The sequence below is a fragment of the Coregonus lavaretus genome (genome assembly GCF_964263955.1).
Source record: "Coregonus lavaretus genome assembly, chromosome: 16".
In the NCBI taxonomy this organism is placed as follows: Eukaryota; Metazoa; Chordata; class Actinopteri; order Salmoniformes; family Salmonidae; genus Coregonus; species Coregonus lavaretus.
In genome coordinates this window covers 21,761,565-21,782,639 of record NC_140003.1, presented here as the reverse complement: position 1 = coordinate 21,782,639, position 21,075 = coordinate 21,761,565, and the positions used below count along the sequence as shown (strand labels likewise).

Here is a 21,075-nt window from a genome sequence, read left to right as displayed (position 1 = left end):
GCAGAGTGAGATATTTCGACTCGAGCGCAGTGAGATGTGTAGCGCAACACAGTGATACCTGCTAATATCATTGGAGACAAGTTTGGAAAACAAGTGCTGAAGTTTGGAATAAAAGGTCTTTGTGGTTCTCCAAGTGATACATTTGGTCGGACAAAGGAAAGCGTAACGAGTTTCCCAAACTTTGGAGAGAGAGGAGTCTAAACCTGTTTTCTTCCCCGACATTAGGACCCTGAGAGAGGCTGCATGAAGAGTGGATAATGTTTTTATTGGATTTTAATCTGGACATTATTTTCCTAAAATGTCCTCAAATTATTTCGCTTCCAACTGCTTTTATTGTATAGAGAGACGCGGTGACCGAGGAACGGGCGACTTCACCTGTCATGCGGAATACAAACTGTAGGAATAGGAAATTGTTTCTGGATTAAGCCTGCGGTTACAGTTGTTACATTTATTGGCGCGTGACCTAACTGCAAGTGAAGGGGAAATTAATTTTCAACTCATGTAATTGTAAAGCTTGGTGAATGATTTACAATTCGACCTCTCTATAGCCTCGACTTGGTGCTTTAGTCGATCTTTCGAAATCCTCCCAAAGTTTTAATTGATTCGTTGGATAAAACAACAGTCAACGTTTATTTAGATTTTTTTCCGGACCTTTACTGCATTTATAATCACCATGGTTCATTCGAAAGGTGCTCATGCGGTTGGAACAGAAACTTGCGGTCTGGAATGACATTTGTCGGTGATTTGTAGAACAGAGGACTCTGGACATGCTGCTGGAGCAATTACGCTCTCCTGGGATTTCATATTTCCGAGATGCAGTCATAAATTATAGGAAGAACTGAGCTGAGAAAATACTCAAGTCTACAGCACAATTTCAGTAATATTTCTACCTATATTTATTTCCGGAAATATCCCACTTTCCAATGGCGACCACAGTAAAACCCCAGCTATGCGGTGTCGTCCGTTGGCTGCTCGCGTTGCTCCTCTCCCAGCTGCCCCGGCTCGCGCATGCTGCCTCCAAGGATATAGTGTGTGAGCCCATCACGGTGCCCATGTGTAAGGGCATCGGATACAACCTCACCTACATGCCCAACCAGTTCAACCACGACACCCAGGAGGAGGTGGGCTTGGAGGTCCATCAGTTCTGGCCCTTGGTCCGCATCCACTGTTCCCCAGACCTGCTATTCTTCCTGTGTTCCATGTACACCCCAATCTGTCTGCAGGACTACAAAAAGCCCCTGCCCCCCTGCCGCTCTGTGTGTGAGCGGGCCAAGCGAGGCTGCTCCCCACTCATGATCCAGTACGGTTTTGAGTGGCCAGAGAGGATGAGCTGTGAGCAGCTGCCTCAGCTGGGAGACGAGACTCTGTGTATGGACCAGAACAGTAGCGAGACCACGACCCTCTCCCCTCTCTTGCCCAAACCCACCCCCAAAGGCACCCGCCGCAGGCAGCCCGCCCCCAAGCCCCCTGTCCCCCAGGAGTGTGACCGGGACTGCCGCTGTCGGGATCCTCTGGTGCCCATCAAGAAAGACGCCCACCCCTTATACAACCGGGTCCACACTGGCCCTGTGGATAACTGTGCTCAGCCCTGCCACCACCCTTACTTCTCCCAGGACGAACGCACCTTCACCACCTTCTGGATCGGCCTGTGGTCCGTCCTGTGCTTCGTCTCCACCCTGACTACCGTGGCCACCTTCCTCATCGACATGGAGCGCTTCCAGTACCCTGAGAGACCCATCATCTTCCTGGCTGCCTGCTACCTCTTTGTTTCCCTGGGCTATATTATACGACTAGTGGCGGGTCACGAGAGGGTGGCGTGCGCTGGGAGTGGAGACCAGCAGCACATCCTGTATGACACCACGGGCCCCGCCCTGTGTACCCTGGTCTTCCTGCTCATCTACTTCTTCGGCATGGCCAGCTCCATCTGGTGGGTGGTGCTCTCCCTCACCTGGTTCCTGGCCGCGGGCATGAAGTGGGGGAACGAGGCCATCGCTGGTTACTCTCAGTACTTCCACCTGGCTGCCTGGCTGATCCCCAGCGTCAAGTCCATCGTGGTCCTCGCTCTGAGCTCTGTGGACGGAGACCCAGTGGCGGGTATCTGCTACGTGGGGAACCAGAGTCTGGAGAGCCTGCGGGGGTTTGTGTTAGCTCCCCTGGTGGTCTACCTCTTCACCGGCTCCCTGTTCCTCCTAGCGGGCTTTGTGTCTCTGTTCCGCATCCGCAGCATCATCAAACAGGGAGGGACCAAGACGGATAAACTGGAGAAGCTGATGATCAGAATCGGATTGTTCACGGTGCTCTACACGGTTCCTGCTACTATAGTTGTAGCCTGTCTGGTGTACGAGCAGCACTACAGGCCTGGCTGGGACCAGGCTCTATCCTGCTCCTGTCAGGCTGAGAGACAGAGGCTGGGTCTGGGGCCCGACTACGCCATCTTCATGTTGAAATACTTCATGTGTCTGGTGGTGGGGATTACATCCGGCGTGTGGATCTGGTCCGGGAAGACCCTGGAGTCGTGGAGGAGGTTCACCGCTCGCTGCTGCCCCTGCTGGGCATCCAAGCCCACCGCACCCCCCTCCATGTACAGTGAGGCCAGTACGGCCCTCACGGGACACCCCAGTGCGGCCCTGCCACCAGGGTCCTACCACAAACCTGCCCTGCCCTCACACGTGTGAATGGGACCCTTGAGGGTAGAGGAGCCACGAATGCACGTGTCCAACGATAGCCCCCCCCTGTCCTATGTGTGACTGTGAACATGCCTCACCTGGACATTGGACAAGATGGTGACTGTGATAAAGCACCATACAAATCTCTGGAAGGAAAAGGGACAGAGGACAAGGAGATAACCAAGTAATTCCACAGGTTGCAAATACAACATTTATCGACCAACCAGCCTCACTAGCTCTTCTTCTTGGAACACACAGAACAGACACAAATGTGTTTTAACAGGAAAGAAATGGGACGTTTGTATCATATGAACACTGTGGTACTTCTGGTGCGCCTTGCTGCTTTGGTAAAGTACCACTACTTCAAAAGACCCACTAGAACATTCTCTCAGAGCGGGAAAATTGAGATGTGTTTTTATGTGTATAAACCAGTACTCCTGTCGATCTCTCTGGACCATTAGAGATGACTCACTATTTATTCCTGTATATATATATATGATGCTCTATAAAAGACTATGGATTGAGCTGGCCCAGAATGCCCCCATTATCCAGGGTATTATTCATTGTGGACACTGGGTCCGTAATGGGTGAAAACAAAACAACTCGAGGAACACTGATGAAAATATGTAATTTTTATTTTCAGCACGATCCCCAGTGATTTGAATCACAATATTCTGTATGAATCAAGTACATGTGTGGTGTATCTGTGGTATGGATGCGTTTGTATGCTGCTCGAGTTGAATCAATCAGTATGTACCAATGCACACAATATTTGCCCTATTCTGCCTGGTAAAATCCAGCTTGGTTGACTGGCCGGTCTGTGAACAACCTAGCCGGTCAGTTCAATAGTAGGATGAGGATCTCTAGCCCAACTGTTGACCAGTTGCTGGACTGGATTTATGAGGTAATTTGAGTATGGATGTGTAGCAGTGTACCAGTAAACGACAGTTATAAAGTCTATACTTTTCTCAGAGTACTATTTTCGTTTAGAAATCAATGTCAAAGGTAGCCTCTAAAAACCACATACCCCATAATAGCAATTGCAGTGAATTTAGTGCTTTGGAATAGCCTTGATATAGAACATGTTGTAAGCGGTTTGGAGGGACTACTGTCTGTCTGTCAGATCAGTCTCCCAGGCCAGAAGAGAGTAGTCTCAAAGTGCACCTGGCTTTCGCTCCTATGCCATTGTTACTACCTACCCCTAGTGGTACACACAGGAACTGTTCACACCAACCCAATCGTGAATTTATGTATCCCCTACGGCTCTGTATACATTTTCAATGACCGTGTCAGTACTCATCTTGTGAGTTTTACAAGTCAGAGGTTTACAAAAAAGGGCAAAACATTTCTGTTCAATGGTATCCTGCAGACATCAAAAACTGTCTTCTCACAAGGGATATACTGTCATCTATAGGAATTGTGGTGGACAGCCAGAGCATGGTTAACTCTGGGTGAACCAAAACCTTGTCCAGTTGCCGTTTTCTGCCTTTCTACTGTTGTGCTTGTCCAAGTTGTGTCGTGTGCTTCATTGTTTTTCTAATCAGACCAATGTGTAAGTGGTCCAGTGTCTGTCTGTTTAATTTATTAGCATGTTTCATCTGTGTGTGAGTTATACCCCATCATTTGTACATTTGCTTTGGCATCCTTCCTTAGACAAGTCTGGACTGCAGCTTTGTGTCTACTTAATTCTTCAAGAATGAAATGTCAGATTTAAAAAAAAAATAGATATTTATGAAAATGCAGTTCTCTTACTCTTGTTTCATTTGTCTCTGACTGGTAGAGAATAAAACTGTGGACCAATCTGTTTCTGAGTATGTGTCATTTTATGTAAAAATGTATGTTTTACTTTAGACAATGCGCTGTGCCACTCTTGCATAGTCTTGTCTCCACTCCAATGAAAGTCACAATGATTTGTTTCATGATTAGTGTTTATTTAAAAATACTCCACCTGCAAATGATTACAGAAAAATGTCACAGCTAGCAGCCTACATAGTAAGCAAAAAAAAACTAAAAACTAAACAGAAAAAGACTCAAGTCTCTTTTCTTTTCTCTCTGTTGTGAATAAGTTATTTTGCACAGGGTCTGGGATCCGGCATCGGAGTATGGCTGTCCAATAAGAGAACAGCGTTCGAGTGACAGATTTCCAATGAGAGAACAGCGCTGTAGTGTGGCTGGCCTATGAGAGTACAGCATTGGAGCGGTGGATGCCCACCAGGTTGTCAGCGCTTAAGGACCTCATGGCTGCTCGGCTCAGATCCTTGTACTTGTCCTCACACAGTCTGGAGATGGCCTGAACACACACACACACACACACACACACACACAGGGATGAGTGACTAGTCACTGTGGCTTCATACCTAATGCACTGGTTAAATTCCATTTTTACAATTCCTATGTCTCGCTCTACCTGCTACTATCTTTGACGTATTCTCCAACCTCTACTAATACCTGTAAGCTCCATCATAGCCCTCTCCCACCCACCACCCTTTTACTACCCCTCATTGCTGTACCTCCAGTTTCTGTGCCCTCTCGTTGCCGAGTGGCTCCAGGGGGAAGCTGAGGTTGTTGTCGTCGGCCAGAGAACGCAGGTCGAAGTAGTACTTGGCGTAAACACTGGCTGGAACATTGATGTTGAACTGCAGCAGCTCCAGGAAATGGCGCTCCATCTCGTTCCTGACACACACACAGACAGACAAAGAAACATCGTTAATATACACATTCCTAGTAAAAGTTGCTCTTAGGCACAGCTTTAGGATCAACCTCCCCAAATGGACCTTAGATCAGTGATAGGGGTATCTTTATCCACAGGTCAGCCCTCATAGGGCATCAGTCTAATCAATAGCAAATGCCACTTGTCTTTCCCTGGAGCAGCAAGGAGAAGGGTGCATGAGGGCTATTCACTCTAACTGTCCTGCAGTGAAGACCATACTGGCTCTCTACAGGTTTATCATGTCTCTCCCTGTACAGATCCCCTTCATCATCCTCATCACCACGACAATGAATAAGAGCTGCAAGCCGCTCACCACGGAGACAGCATCCAGGATGCTTTGTGGGAAAGGTGACATGAGAGGGCCAGGGTGGCTGAAGGCTGGGGTGTGTGTGTGTGTGTGTTTGTGTGTATTGGAAGGATGGTCTCCCAGGGAAACTAATGGAGCGGGCGAGGGCTGGGGCCATTATGTAGGAGCGGTGAGAGCCACTCCAGACCCTCCCTCCCCTTTCCTGCCACCACCTCACCCCGCCAATCCCTGGCCCTCGGCCCAGCTCACAAAGAGCACTTCAATGGAGGAGATGAAACTAGACTGCAGACCAAGTACACACACACACAGAAAAACATAAACACGTACACAAGTGCACACACTTAAAAAAACAAGAGACATACAACACACTCCACCCCAACCCACTCTAAAACCTACTAGAATGATGACCAGTAGTATAGTGAGGAGCAGCCTACTGATTGCTTTGAGATTGCCTTCTGTATACAACCTCACTCAGCCTCCCTGCCTCTCTCCCTCTGTAGTCTCCTCTCATTCTGATCCTAAAGCAGGGGCCCACATCACACAGCCCTGATCAGAGCTAGAGACTAGACAGGACTACTGCACCAGTCTACAGACAACAGCCCAATTAATGATCATCAGACCAGGGAGGGAAGGCGGCGGCGGTCTACGTCTGTTCTCCACGTCTGTTCTCCACCTGACATGACGACTCAAAATAATGACTACCAATGAGCCGCCTCCTTCAATGTGAAAAGAAGATATCTGAACCAGCACAGTACGGTTCAGGTTGGCACAATAGTGAGAAAAGGGTGTCTCCCCCCCCCCACACACAGTATTGTAATGACTCTATATAAGTGATATAACTGTGGCAGACGTACATGTCCTCCACGGTGATGTCTTTGAGGATCTGGCAGTAATCTACGTTCCAGACAGCCTGGTCATCCCACACCTTGGAGGCCAGCAGGATGGCTCCCAGTACGATAAGCTTCCAGTTACACGGACAGATGTCCATCTCAGCGTAGGTCAGCAGACGCTCCAGGTACACCTGGTGAGGTAGAGGGGTCAGAGATGTTAAGGTATGCATGTGCTGATAAACCTGTGGTGGCTATTTCACTTCAGAAATGTGATTGGCACAACAAAGAAAATCAGTAGGCACAATCAGTGGGTAACGGCATGTTATTGATGATATGCAAATGTGAGTAATAGTACTAGACATGCTTGATTTATTAGGACCAATCACACTGTAATAATCAAATGCAGGTCTACTCTATTCATTGATATAAGGTTCTGTTCACTTGACTTGCATTGACGATAGCTCAGCCTTCAACACCATAGTACCCTCCAAGCTAATCATTAAGCTCGAGGCCCTGGGTCTGAACCCCGCCCTGTGAAACTGGGTCCTGGACTTCCTGACGGGCCGATCCTTCCTTCACTGATCCTCAACACAGGGGCCCCACAAGGGTGCGTGTTCAGCCCACTCCAGTACTCCCTGTTCACCTATGACTGCACGCCTCCAACTTAATCATCAAGTTTGCAGACGACACAACAGTAGTAGGCTTGATTACCAACAATGACAAGACAGCCTACAGGGTGGAGGTGAGGGCCCTGGCGGAGTGGTGCCAGGAAAATAACCTCTCCCTCAACAAAACAAAAGGAGCTGATCTTGGACTTCAGGAAACAGCAGAGGGAGCACGCCCCTATCCACATCGACGGGACCGCAGTGGAGAAGGTGGAAAGCTTCAAGTTCCTCTGCGTACACGTCACTGACAATCTGAAATGGTCCACCCACACAGACAGTGTGGTGAAGAAGGCACAACAGCGCCTCTTCAACCGCAGGAGGCTGAAGAAATTCAGCTTGGCCCCTAAGACCCTCACAAACTTTTACAGATGCACAATTGAGAGCATCATGACGGGCTGTATCACCGCCTGGTATGGCAACTGCACCGACCGCAACCGCAGGGCTCTCCAGAGGGTGGTGCGGTCTGCCCAACGCATCACCGGGGGCAAGCTACCTGCCCTCCAGGACACCTACAGCACCCGATGTCACAGGAAGGCCAAAACGATCATCAAGGACATCAACCACCCGAGCCACGGCCTGTTCACCCCGCTATCATCCAGAAGGCGAGGTCAGTACAGCTGCGTCAAAGCTGGGACCGAGAGACTGAAAAACAGCTTCTATCTCAAGGCCATCAGACTGTTAAATAACTACCACTAGCCGGCTACCACCCGGTTACTCAACCCTGCACCTTAGAGGCTGCTGCCCTATATACATAGACATGGAATCACTGGCCACTTTAATAATGGAACACTAGTCACTTTAATAATGTTTACATACTGCTTTACTCATCTCATATGTATATACTGTATTCTACTGTATTTTAGTCAATGCCACTCAGACATTGCTTGTCCTAATATTTATATATTTCTTAATTCCATTCTTTTACTTTTAGATTTGTGTGTATTGTTGTGAATTGTTAGATACTACTGCACTGTTGGAGCTAGGAACAAAAGCATTTCGCTACACCCACAATAACATCTGCTAAAAATGTGTATGTGACCAATAAAATTTGATTTGCTGTGCTTTGTCAATGGTTTCTATTATTCTGCTGCCCTCTGGTGGTACATTAGTGCAGATGCAGGTTAATACAACAATACCTAGTGGAATATATATCTACAGTATCCTTTCACATTTGTTGATTAATCATGTATTAGCTGCTGATACATGGGTGTATTATGGGTTTTGATTACGATTGTGTTGTTAATCACTGGACTGGACTCACCAAGGTGACGATGGCACACTCTGCAGTGAGCTGTGCAGCGCTGAACAGAGTTCTGACAAAGCGGTAGATGAGTTTGTGCTCGGGGTCTGTACGAGAGTAGTCATCTGGAACCTGCTCTCTCTGAAGGGAGAAGACAGTGTTAGACACAGATACAATATACACCAGTGGAGGCTGCTGAGGGGAGGACAACTCATAATAATGGCTGGAATGGAGTCAATGGAATGGCATCAAACCATGTGTTTGAAAATATTTAAGTAATTTCTCAATTTAGGTGAACTAACATCAAACCTAATGGGTTTATGCCGAGTTTCCTACTAGCTAAACTAAATCATATTCAATCCTCCTGCAGTGGTGTGTTATGCTGAAGTTGGAGCTAAAGGGGCACTGGTCTGGGCTATAGCATACAGTTGCAGTGTAAGGTCTAGAAGGGAGTGAGGAGACTAGCTGATGCGAGATATTGATGTAGACAAGGGCAGACACACCAGTACTGCCAACAGTACATCCACTGCAGACCTCTGTTTGGATGTAAACCTATATTAGAAGCTATTCTTTGGAATACATAAGATTCTGCAAACCCAGAGTGGATTATGGCAAAACTGGAACTGCCCACTCACCGATAAGGGGTGCATCTTCTCATCGAAAATGTCCAGTGACCTGTCGGAGTCCCTGAGAAAGACAGAGAAAGAGTGTGAACACCTCTACTATGAACCACACTGTCCCTAACCCCAATTCACAGACATTTTGCCAGGCCCAGAGACCACCAACGGATCCATAATACCTTCTACCCATGTACACTCAAACTGAACAAGTCATAACACGGCCACTCACCTGTTTTTAATGTGGTAGTATATCGCTAGTGTAACACTGGAAGAGGAGAAAGACAGAATTCATTAGAGCAGTGTTCAACTAGAAAAAGGTACATTTCCTGTATGTGCATATATGAAGGAAGTAGGTACCCACCATTTTATCGTGTTTTTCATGTTAGGCTGGCTGACCGTGCTGTCATCTATAAAGATGGTGGAACAGGAACTGTACTTCTTAGAGAGAGGGCCAGGAGAGGTCTGCAAAAGGAAATGTGACATTCAGTGGAAGTTGTCTTGGAAGTCAGACAATGCTCTATTGAACCCTATCCCTTTGAGGTAATTGATGCAAACACTAGCCTGTGGTGGCCATAGCCAAATAATTACATCACCAATTGGTTGCAGTCACTCCTGACAAACTACTTCCAAGGTAAAAGGTTTGGTTTGAAATGTGGGTGAACTAGGCTATGTAATCTTGGGTCAGGGTAGTCACTCTATAATACAGAGCTGTAGTTAAGGCAGGACAGTGGACACACATAAAACCTTCATACCAGGTCTCCTGTTTAATTGTGTTTGTCTTCTAGCTGACTGGACACCACAGCCACTTACTACAGGGGCTACAGTCTGTTCTGTTCACCACAAGCACATAGGCTACATGAACACACACACACACACAGAGTAGGGTATTTGACCAGGTCAAAAAGGCTTGGCACTTAGCTAGTTTCCACAGTGGGGGTATAATATTATAGAAGGCAGAGTAAACCAAGGTAAACAGGGAAGCCATAACACCAGCCAACCCTCTGCTCAAATCCTAGAAAAGCTGACCAATCAGAGTTACATTTGCATATGTATGAATTTGGTGTTGTCCTCCACAGAGTCGGGACACTAAATGTTTTGGTGTCTCATCTGCCAGAGCCACAGTGCATCCGATGACCCCAGGTGACAATGACAACATACAGCTAACTCTGGAGCATGTGATGAATGCAAGCTCACACACACACACACACACACTTCACATAATTGTCATTGGTTGACACAATCTCAACCTAACCATTAAATACTTACATGACCAACATGGTTTATGTGATTGCTTTTCCTCTTGTCTCGCACTGGAAGGAAAAAGAAAATAGGCCATGTCAGACAAAACAGTCAGGGAAAGCATGAGTAACAGTCACATTGAAAGGGAAAGCATGAGTAACAGTCACATTGAAAGGGAAAGCATGAGTAACAGTCACATTGAAAGGGAAAGCATGAGTAACAGTCACATTGAAAGGGAATGCATGAGTAACAGCCACATTGAAAGGGAAAGCATGAGTAACAGTCACATTGAAAGGGAAAGCATGAGTAACAGTCACATTGAAAGGGAAAGCATGAGTAACAGTCACATTGAAAGGGAATGCATGAGTAACAGCCACATTGAAAGGGAAAGCATGAGTAACAGTCACATTGAAAGGGAAAGCATGAGTAACAGTCACATTGAAAGGGAAAGCATGAGTAACAGTCACATTGAAAGGGAAAGCATGAGTAACAGTCACATTGAAAGGGAATGCATGAGTAACAGCCACATTGAAAGGGAAAGCATGAGTAACAGTCACATTGAAAGGGAAAGCATGAGTAACAGTCACATTGAAAGGGAATGCATGAGTAACAGCCACATTGAAAGGGAAAGCATGAGTAACAGCCACATTGAAAGGGAAAGCATGAGTAACAGTCACATTGAAAGGGAAAGCATGAGTAACAGTCACATTGAAAGGGAAAGCATGAGTAACAGTCACATTGAAAGGGAAAGCATGAGTAACAGTCACATTGAAAGGGAAAGCATGAATAACAGCCACATTGAAAGGGAAAGCATGAGTAACAGCCACATTGAAAGGGAAAGCATGAGTAACAGTCACATTGAAAGGGAAAGCATGAATAACAGTCACATTCAAAGGGAAAGCATGAGTAACAGTCACATTGAAAGGGAAAGGATAAGTAACAGTCACATTGAAAGGGAAAGCATGAGTAACAGTCACATTGAAAGGGAAAGGATAAGTAACAGTCACATTGTGCTTATGAGAGAGCAAAGGAGAGTCACTTACAGTAGCCTAAGTATCATCTCTCTACATAGCGTGCTAGAGCAGAGACATTGGTGGTGGAGAGGGCGAGTTACCGCCGTACCAAGTAGCTAAAGTGCATAAGACGAGAGTGTGAGACGTGTGCCGTATGGGCTCTCGTGACATCATGATCATGTCTCTTGTGTGATGATGTGATGCGAGCAGAGTAGATTACTTACACTCACAGTCTGTCTGGGACTTGCTGAGGAAGATGGTGCTGGCTCTGGCATGGTCCGATGGGTGGGACTCCTGGGCCAGTTCTGGAACACACAAATACACCATGGACCAATACAAAACAGAGTAGATAACTGCCTGTGTAAACTATCTTAGGTCACCTGAGGCCAGTGAGAGGAAAATGAGACCTGATGCTCCATAAATGACTAAAATGTAAATGTAATACAGACAGTACAGTGATCTGTACAGGACGTCACTGAAACAATTGAACCATTCCTGTACTGCCGTATCTGGGATGAATGCATGCCATTACCCAATTAGATGAATGCAAATGTGTGTAGGAAAGCCAGGCTATGTAACCAAACATACTCTTGGACAGCAGCATTGCATACTAAATGACGCAGATCGATTTCATGATCTCATTTGCAACCACACCACATAACGGGTTCACTACACACAGGTTCAACGGTTAGGCTTAGCAATTAGACACCCTGAACCAACCATAATGAATTAACAGCTGCCTCTCTGTCTGGGATTGTGAGCCCCTGGTCTGGAACGTGGCAGGCAGGGCCAGGGGGTATCAGGTCAGGTGGGTTGGCTTAGCAGAGCCAGCGTGACCCCTGCCCACTCAGGCTGTGGCTCTGTGGCTGTGGCAAGGGGATGGTGGTATGGGACTGGCAGGGAGGGGGCAACAATGAGGCCTTTGTCTGGGGTCGCTGGAGAACACTGGGTCCTCTCTCCTTAAGCTCCACCCACACTGGCCAGCATGCTGAGAACCAGAAGGGGGAGCAGAGAGGAGGGGTGCCCGTGCCAGTCATGCCTGCCCATCTGCAGACATGCTACCGAACAGAGTGTGTGCTTTGCAGAGCATAGAGAAGCATCATGGACAACTTGGACCAACCGGTAATATAAGCAATTTTACATTACAATAGGCCTTTAATCTGTTACATTCACTGATAAAATGGACTCAATTTGACCACTAAAAATTATATCTGCCACTCTGCAAATGGTGGCCCTCAAGAGCTTTTGACAGTGATTTGGTGGTCCCTGAAACAGAAAAGGTTGGGAACTGCCAAGGTAGACTAGGTTACAACACAAAACTTCTGCCACTACCTATCAGATAAATGGCACTCAGATTAGAGTATGTCAGACACCATCATGTGATTACTGCATCCTAGATAAGATCCCAGCCACACAGCTCCTCCCTCCACCAATCACACCCTGACCTCTGCATGGACTGGAGTCTTCCTGCCGGGGAATCCAATGCACGCTGAGCACTGTCTGTGCCCATCATGGTATTTCTGTACTGGCTCTACTGCTCCAGTTTAAGAGGTGTGCCACTGCCATGTGATGCCAGGGAATGGGATGTGGAGTGGAGTTGGAGCCAGGCGGGCATATCTCAACACTAAGGGGGGCAAGCCGTGGTTGGCATGTTACCCACTACTGCAGTAGTAAGCCTATATGAGAATCTGCCATGCCCCTGGACCTACTACTCTGCTGCAGTAGTGGGTATAGGTCTGGATCATAACCAGTTTTCATTCAAACTGGATACAGGATTACTTCACTCCCCCCCCAGGACACTTGTTCACGTTGTCTATAGGTTCTGCACGTGTGCTGCACAAAAAAAAAGTCCCTGATATTCACACCTCTACTCAATACAACACATTGAATTTAAACTTCACACTTAAGTGTTTCCCCTAGGATTTTTTTCAGCAGCAGTGGCAAAGTTAGCATGGGGGGTGGCAGGGCGTGGTAGTGGCCAATGGCGCAGTCTCCGAACGCAAATTTTAGAGGCCCTCCTCTTGGCCGCAGGCCCTCCTCTTGACCTCATGCGGTCTCTTAGACAAATTTCAGTCAGGTTTCCGACCTCACCACAGTACTGAAACGGCCCTGATTAAAGTTTTAAATGATATACGGCTGAATACTGATTCTGATAAAGTAACAGTTCTGGTTCTATTAGATCTCAGTGCAGCATTTGACACTGTCGATCATGGAACACTTATAGATAGGCTGGAAAAGTGGGTAGGACTCTCCGGGACAGTCCTTGATTGGTTTAGATCTTATCTAGATGGCCGGAGTTACTTTGTCACCATTGGTAATCATGAATCTGATAGGGTGGCTATGACATGCGGAGTTCCACAGGGATCAGTTCTCGGACCGATTCGGTTTAATCTCTATATGCTACCGCTGGGCCAAATTTTACAGAACAACAACATTAACTACCACAGCTATGCTGATGATACTCAAATATATATGGCTCTCGAACCGTATGACAACAGCTCAATAGACTCTATGTCACTGTATAGAGCACATAAATACCTGGATGAACCAAAATTGTCTACAATTAAACCAAGATAAAACTGAGATTATTGTGTTTGGCAACAAAAATAAACAAGTATTAGTAAAGAGCTGGATTCTAGGGTCCTTAAAACCAGCGATCAAGTGCGTGTTCTGATAGACTCAGACCTCACATTTAACAGTCATATCAAAGCGGTCACCAAAACAGAATTCTATCATCTAAAAAATATAGCCAGAATCAAAGGCTTGGTGTCCCAAAAAGATCAAGAGAAGCTCATCCATGCTTTTATCTCTAGTAGGGTTGACTACTGTAATGGCCTCTTAACAGGACTCGTGAAAAAGACTAAAAAAGCTGCAGCTCATTCAGAATGCAGCTGCTAGAATGTTAACCAGGACCAAGAGAACGGAGCACATCACTCCGGTTCTTAAATCTTTACATTGGCTTCCAGTCAGTTACAGAATTGATTTCAAAGTGGTGCTTTTAGTTTATTTATCTTTGAATGGTTTAGGACCCGAGTACATGTCTGATATGTTTGAAGAATATAAACCGAGCAGGGTTCTTAGATCCATGAACACAGGTCAGCTAGTAGAGCCCAGAGCCCAAACTAAACACGGAGAAGCTGCGTTTAGCACTGATGCTGTACACAACTGGAATAAACTACCAGAAGATCTTAGATGTGCCCCAAACGTATCCATTTTTAAATCCAGGTTAAAAACACTTATTTTCACGTGCCTACGACTGAGCACTTAAACTTAACCACACTGTTTAGCCTTATAGCTTCCTATGTTTTTATTCGATTTTTAATCTTTATATGTTTTTTTTATTATGATGTTTTCATTATTTTTGATAAACATCTTTGTAAAGCACATTGAATTGCTTCGATGTATGAATTGTGCTATATAAATAAACTTGCTTGCTTCAAATTGGTGAATATCGACGAAAAGTGGCGAGTTTGCATCCGTATCACTATACTTAGGTGCCGATACAATTTGTATTACGATTCTATAGGTATTATGATTCAATACTGTGATTTTATTGGTCCAAACATTGATCACCATATGTCTGCTGCAGAGAGACAAGAGAGAGCCATGAGAAAACAACGTACTGAAAACAAATTGGCTGCCTATTTAAAATGAAGATGAGAACAAGTTATGAACAAAAAAAAAATACTGGGAGCTTTGGTGAAGGTACAGTCAACTAGTGCAAAAATAATATTGCGATATGCAACTATCGATTTTTTCCCCCCCATCACTAGTAATCAGCCATCAAGTAAGAACGATTATAGGCTTCTTTACTGTCTCCTTGTGCAGAAATGTGCGTTGAGCCCTAGGCTCTAGGTGGAAGGGATAGCAGTAGTAGACAGGCAGGCAGAGCAGACAGCATTAATAAACGCTATATTGATTATTAGGGCCATTGCTGCAGCTGTAGAGGAAAGTCCTTGCTGTGAGATCAATGGCCTATTGGCCTTCACAGTCCAGACAGCAGGATGGGTGGGCTGCCTGAACCAGGGTGAGCCGGCTGTGATGGTGATGTAGTCTATTATGCTCCAACGTGTCTCCGGCGCTAGGCCGAAGATGAAGAGCGCAAGTCTCTGAACATGGTGACTGCGCTCTAAAACGTTTCATTTCCTGGCTCTCACAAGACAGACAACACTTTGGCATGAGTGGCCCTTATCAGGTGATCTCCCCTCAGTTCAGTCTACACCTCTTTATCCTCCACATACAGCTGGTCCTAGACCTGTGATGAAAAGCTGGAGGACTGCCTTTATAATAGTGCTGAGCGATTAGCGCTTTTTGAGGTCGGTTCGGTTATTAAAAAATAATCAAGATTTTTTATTTCGGTTTCGATAATTGTTTTTAAACATTAAATGCACTATGCATTATGTGTGTTGAATGCTGTAACACAGAATAAAACAATGAATACAAGTCCCATGATGGTAGTGACTGCCCTACCCATGACTGCTTATCACTTATTAACCATCAGTTATTCACATTTCTTTAATAAAATATTTCAGTTGTGTATATTACATTTGTTTTATTTGATAACTTTATTATTTCATTCCAAGTCATCATCTCATCTCTATAGAGCTGCTGCCTATGCTGTCTGACAAAATCCCTATTTTAGTAGTTCAAAGTAAATAAAGCATACTTTTATAACTGCTGAATACCAACTATCAATCACTTAGATAATGTATTTTCAGGTAAAGATACCTCACGAAAAAACTGCTCTCTTGATCAAACATTCTTCTGTCTCTTATGTAGCAGGCGTAAAAGAAACAGACCGGACAAGTTTAGCAGTGCATTGGATTATGGTCATTGTAGTTAATTATCACGTTTCCTGCACTAATCTATGTAGAACATTGGCCTGTTGGAAACCACAACTCCCTACTACATCACACCGTTTGAGCTTGATCTGATTTATCTCTAGAGAAACTGCAGCACACTAAGCTCACAGAAAAAAAGACGAACAAAATGGAATTCAAATAATTGAACCAAAGTCGGTCAATTAGTTATTTAAAAACCGAAAAATAACCAACATTTCGGTTAATCGCTCAGCACTACTTCATAAGGACACAAAGAGGGACTGACCATCTAACTCTGACCCAGGGTCAGCCTTACAACAGCTGGGTCCACCACACTAGGCTTAGTGCTAGTAGACTGGCAGGCCCTCTCTCTCTGGAGTCAGAAATAAACCAGGGGAGCTGGGGAGTGGGGAAAGTGCTCTCTCAAGGGAATACCTCCGTCTGTTACAGTAGGGTGGGTGAGGGGTTGCAGTGATCAGTGGATATATCAAGGATTCCTTCATCTGTTTATGGCAATGACTGCTAAAACAAGACATCCTTGTAACATTGCTGCAATTCTTCTTTCATGAGGAGGATATCCCAAGCTGAAAGGCAAGTAATGAAATCACATGGGTGTCATCCATAGACACAAGGGGTCTTACACTCACTGAGGCTTAAAATAGTTATACTGTAGCTACATAACACTGCTTCTCAGAGAACAGTGTTCATAGTATTGGTTTTAAACAGCTTTTCCACTTGTATCTGACGTGTGAGTGAGTGAGAGAGAGAGAGAGAGAGAAGCAGCTGTCCTGTGGTATTATGTCGTCTGGATGCAAGGGATATCTGGGAGATTTGGGGAATAGATTCTTGGGGGGTCTCTGCCATACTCCACCAGCCAGCCAGAACATTTTTTACATTTTAGTCATTTAGCAGACGCTCTTATCCAGAGCGACTTACAGTTAGTGAGTGCATACATTTTCATACTGGCCCCCCGTGGGAAACAAATCCACAACCCTGGTGTTGCAAGCGCCATGCTCTACCAACTGAGCTACAGGGGACTACACGCAAATGGCACCCTATGCCATAGTGCAGTACTTTTGACAAGGGCCCATAGGGCTCTGGTAGTACACTAAATGTGGTCCTTTGTAGCTCAGTTGGTAGAGCATGGAGCTTGTAACGCCAGGGTAGAGGGTTCAATTCCCGGGACCACCCATATGTAAAATGTATAAATGCATGACAAAGTCACTTTGGATAAAAGCATCTGGTAAATGGCATACACTCACTAGCCAGTATATTAGGTACCCTCATTTACTACTGGGTCAGACCCCCCCCCTTTACCTCCAGAACAGCCTGAATTCTTAGGGGCATGGACATGTTGCTCAATTGGTATCAAGGGACCTAACGTGTGCCAGGAAAAGATACCACACACCATTATATCAGCCTGTACCGTTGAGACCAGGCAGGATGGGGCCATGTTGTAGATACTGGAAGCAGCGCACCTGGCACAGACAACCATACCACACTCAAAGTTGCTTAGGTCACTCGTTTTGCCCATTCTAACGTTCAATTGAACAGTAACTGAATGCCTTGATGCCTGTCTGCCTGCTTTATATAGCAAGCCACGGCCACGTGACTCACTGTCTGTAGGAGCGAACCATTTTTGTGAACGGGGTAAACCTAATAAACTGGCCACTGAGTGTGTATTATAATAGGTTATGCATCCCAAATGACACCCTATCTATCGCCTGACTGGCTGAGCTAGCTGGGCTGTGGAATGCCCTCATCACTGGGATCAATGGTGGTGGCAACACCAAAGTTGAGCTCCTCTGCTCTCAACCAATGGGGGGCCTGAATGGATGAGTGCATAGTGCCTGATGTTGGCGCAACAGGAGGTGTGTGGCTGTGTGTGTTTACCCCAGGGGTGCAACACCATGCAGGGCCTAAATCAACAGTAGTAAAACAAAAACTGTAAACGACCAGTGTTTAGATCAAATACCCCTCCTTCACAGGCAGCCTCATCACACCTAATTTTATGTGCATGTAATTCAATTGGCTACAGATCTGAGGGAGGTGTATGAGAAATAGTGTGTTCAAAAGACTAAATGGGTGTAAAACTTAAACCGGAATATTGTACCTTTAGTATCTCTACGGCAGCAGCTAATGTAAATGTGCATTTGGAGGATGTAACCTGACAGGCGATGTATTGAAGTTACTGCAGGTAACAATTGAGAGCATCCTGTCGGGCTGTATCACCGCCTGGTACGGCAACTGCACCGCCCGCAACCACAGGACTCTCCAGAGGATGGTGCGGTCTGCCAAACGCATTACCGGGGGCAAACTACCCGCCCTCCAGGACACCTACAGCACCCGATGTCACAGGAAGGCCAAAAAGATTATTAAGGACATCAACCACCTGAGCCTCTGCCTGTTCACCCTGCTATCATCCAGAAGGAAAGGTCAGTACAGGCGCATCAAAGCTGGGACCGAGAGACTGAAAAACTGCTTCTATCTCAAGGCCATCAGAATTAAGTTGCCATCTCTAGCACATTAGAGGCTTCTGCTGCCTATTGAAATCACTGGCCACTTTAAGAAATTGAACACTAGTCACTTTAATAATATGTATATACTGTATTCTATAATATTCTACTGCATCCCAGTCCATGCCGCTCTGTCATTGCTCGTCCATATATGTATATATTCTTAATTCCATTCCTTACTTAGTTTTGTGTGTATTGGGTATATGTTGTGAAATTGTTAGATATTACTTGTTAGATATTACTGCACTGTTGGAGCTAGAAGCACAAGCATTTCGCTACACCTGCAATAACATCTGCTAAACACGTGTGTGTGACAAATAAAATGTGATTTGAGGTAAAGGCAGAAGACAGGAAGAGAAGAGGGCTAGGATCTCTTATCTCCTTGGAGGTGTTCAGATACAAAACAAGAACCTGTAGTGCTTTTGTATTTCTAGTAAGCACAGTCAGTCACAGTGACATTCTGTTAACATTTCCAATCCCACTTATGCGGGCGTGACACCTACCGTCAGGCACCTCTCTATCGCTAATGTGCTGCAGGTACGGGCCGGTGTCGTCACTCACGTCCGCCAATTGCCTTGGTAGTTTTGGGCTCCCCTCCGGGGACACGCAGCATGCTATCGTATTCCCCATTCCACACTAGGGATAACCTCAATACTATTTTACATCCAGCGTAGTGCAAAATTCCTTAAAAATCAAGGATGCTTGCTAGCCTTAACTACCAACATACGCTTATGATTCAGCTTTAAAAAAAAATAAAAAACGTCTAGAATGAAAACAGAGAAATGCTTAAATTATAAACAAAGTTGCTGCCAAGGAATATCAATAATTTGCACTTCTGCTCGCATGTGCTCCTTCCGCCCCATCCATTAATCAGATTGCTGGCTGTGCAACAAAAATAAAAATCGATGTTTGTTCAAGTATGCTACATTATTTACATAGAGTAAAAACAAGGTTGCTCGCTTAACTCCAGAAATAATTTGTAACACCGAGGTCATCAAGAAGCTGTTTAAACCCGAGCAATACAAGTGGTTGCCCATTCATCCATTGAACATTCCTTTACATACAAAGTCAGCTAGCCAGCAAGCTAGCTGTTGCAGCAACGGAACATTGTCTGTAGGAGCGATTAACTAGCGACCTAGCTAGTCCCTTTAAACAATATAACAACTACTCCACGCATACGCAACTAGTTTCCAGCCGTCGATCCCAAATAGTTTCCAAACAGGGATTCCCAATTGTCCGAGGTAAATTTGATCTCTCACGCCAGTCCCTTCTTTGATTCCCCACCCGCCAGTTCTGCGTACCGCTCCTCGCCACCACCGCCATCTGTTCCGAACACCACTACCTGGAATGCACAGTTGTTCCAACCACTTACAGAATTCCTTAAATTACTATTGGGCGTGTAATCAAAACGAGGTGAATTTCTCAATGGTCATGGGTTCAAAAATGTGTCAGTTGAAATGAATTCTGAACAATAAATATATTCAGAGCACACATCTTCATCCTTATTAGTCTTTAAAATATGAAGAATGAAGAATAACAGTCTCCCATCGTTCAATGGGCGGATTCGATCATTCTGAGCCGCGGGACACCGGTCCATGGCCCGTGACGTGACCGGGCAATGGCGGTGAGGCATGAGTGCCCTTCTCAAATCGAACAGTAATCTGCGTCGCTTGGTCATGTTGTCAACAAGGCAGCATGGTGCATCGTGCAGAATCATAAAACATATATTTTCCATAAAATATACACTCACCGGCCAGTTTATTACTAAAACGAATGCAATCAACTTTCACCCTGTGCAAAACACGCCAACCGAGCGCCCGAGACAGATTAATCGAATCCCCTCATTGTACATGTCAATCAAGTTATTCCACCCATATAAGGACAACCTCTTGTTTAATCGTCCATTTGATTGGATAAAACCAAGGAAAAGGCCGTACCTCAATTATTCTTACAGAAACAGTGCCTTTATATTGAGCTCTTCATTCTGAACATTTTACAATTCTAATTAGAAGACGCACAGGTCAGAAATTATACACACAGGGTTGATACCATTTTGATTCTGCTGCAATTTTCAAATATCACTGTATAAATGGACATACAATACCATATGTAGCTATCAGAAGAAACTCAGGCAGAGTTACAAGTGGGCCTTTGAGTTGGATTAAAGATCCTAATTGCGTACTGTTGTTTTGATTGATGTCACTTGTGTGTAATATCATCTGGGATCAATTGATTCTCTATACCATTGTCAACCCAGCTATTAACCCTAAGAGCTTCGTCAGCAAGTCTGTATCTAGACAATGATGTACGTGATTAATGACCAGTGTTTGGGAAGATATTCTGAAAATATAGTTTACCAAACTACCAATTACTTCACACTGGAAGAAGTTAAGCTGCACTAAAGCTAAAAATATATATAGTTCACTACATCCAAACGACTTTGTGAAAA

The 21,075-nt window shown here is 45.3% G+C and overlaps 2 protein-coding genes across 2 annotated transcripts; one reads left to right on the top strand and one right to left on the bottom strand.

Moving 5' to 3' along the window:
* Nucleotides 1-804: 804 nt before the first annotated feature.
* Nucleotides 805-4,468, top strand: fzd5 (frizzled class receptor 5). The gene has a single exon (XM_084180135.1). The coding sequence runs from the start codon at nt 924-926 to the stop codon at nt 2,673-2,675; it is 1,752 nt and encodes a 583-aa protein (XP_084036261.1). The 5' UTR covers nt 805-923; the 3' UTR covers nt 2,676-4,468.
* A 115-nt stretch (nt 4,469-4,583) lies between these two features.
* On the bottom strand, nt 4,584-19,969 carry LOC311143661 (cyclin-Y-like protein 1). The gene is made up of 10 exons (XM_084179531.1): nt 19,130-19,969; nt 11,515-11,595; nt 10,305-10,348; nt 9,400-9,500; nt 9,268-9,303; nt 9,054-9,105; nt 8,440-8,559; nt 6,538-6,704; nt 5,177-5,339; nt 4,584-4,956 (listed from the first exon to the last, which is right to left on the bottom strand). Exons 1-10 carry the CDS (start codon nt 19,254-19,256, stop codon nt 4,843-4,845), a joined length of 1,005 nt encoding a protein of 334 aa, XP_084035657.1. The 5' UTR covers nt 19,257-19,969; the 3' UTR covers nt 4,584-4,842.
* Between the last annotated feature and the right edge of the window lie 1,106 nt (nt 19,970-21,075).

What these genes read in the sequence shown, in the direction of transcription:
- fzd5 (XM_084180135.1), top strand. Translation starts at nt 924, where the DNA reads ATGGCGACCACAGTAAAACCCCAGCTATGCGGTGTCGTCCGTTGGCTG.
- LOC311143661 (XM_084179531.1), bottom strand. Translation starts at nt 19,256, where the DNA reads ATGGGGAATACGATAGCATGCTGCGTGTCCCCGGAGGGGAGCCCAAAA. An exon ending in CGATAGAGAGGTGCCTGACG is followed by an intron (nt 11,596 to 19,129) that starts GTAGGTGTCACG and finishes TGTGTGTTCCAG; the next exon opens with AACTGGCCCAGGAGTCCCAC. An exon ending in AGAGGGCACAGAAACTGGAG is followed by an intron (nt 4,957 to 5,176) that starts GTACAGCAATGA and finishes GTGTGTGTTCAG; the next exon opens with GCCATCTCCAGACTGTGTGA.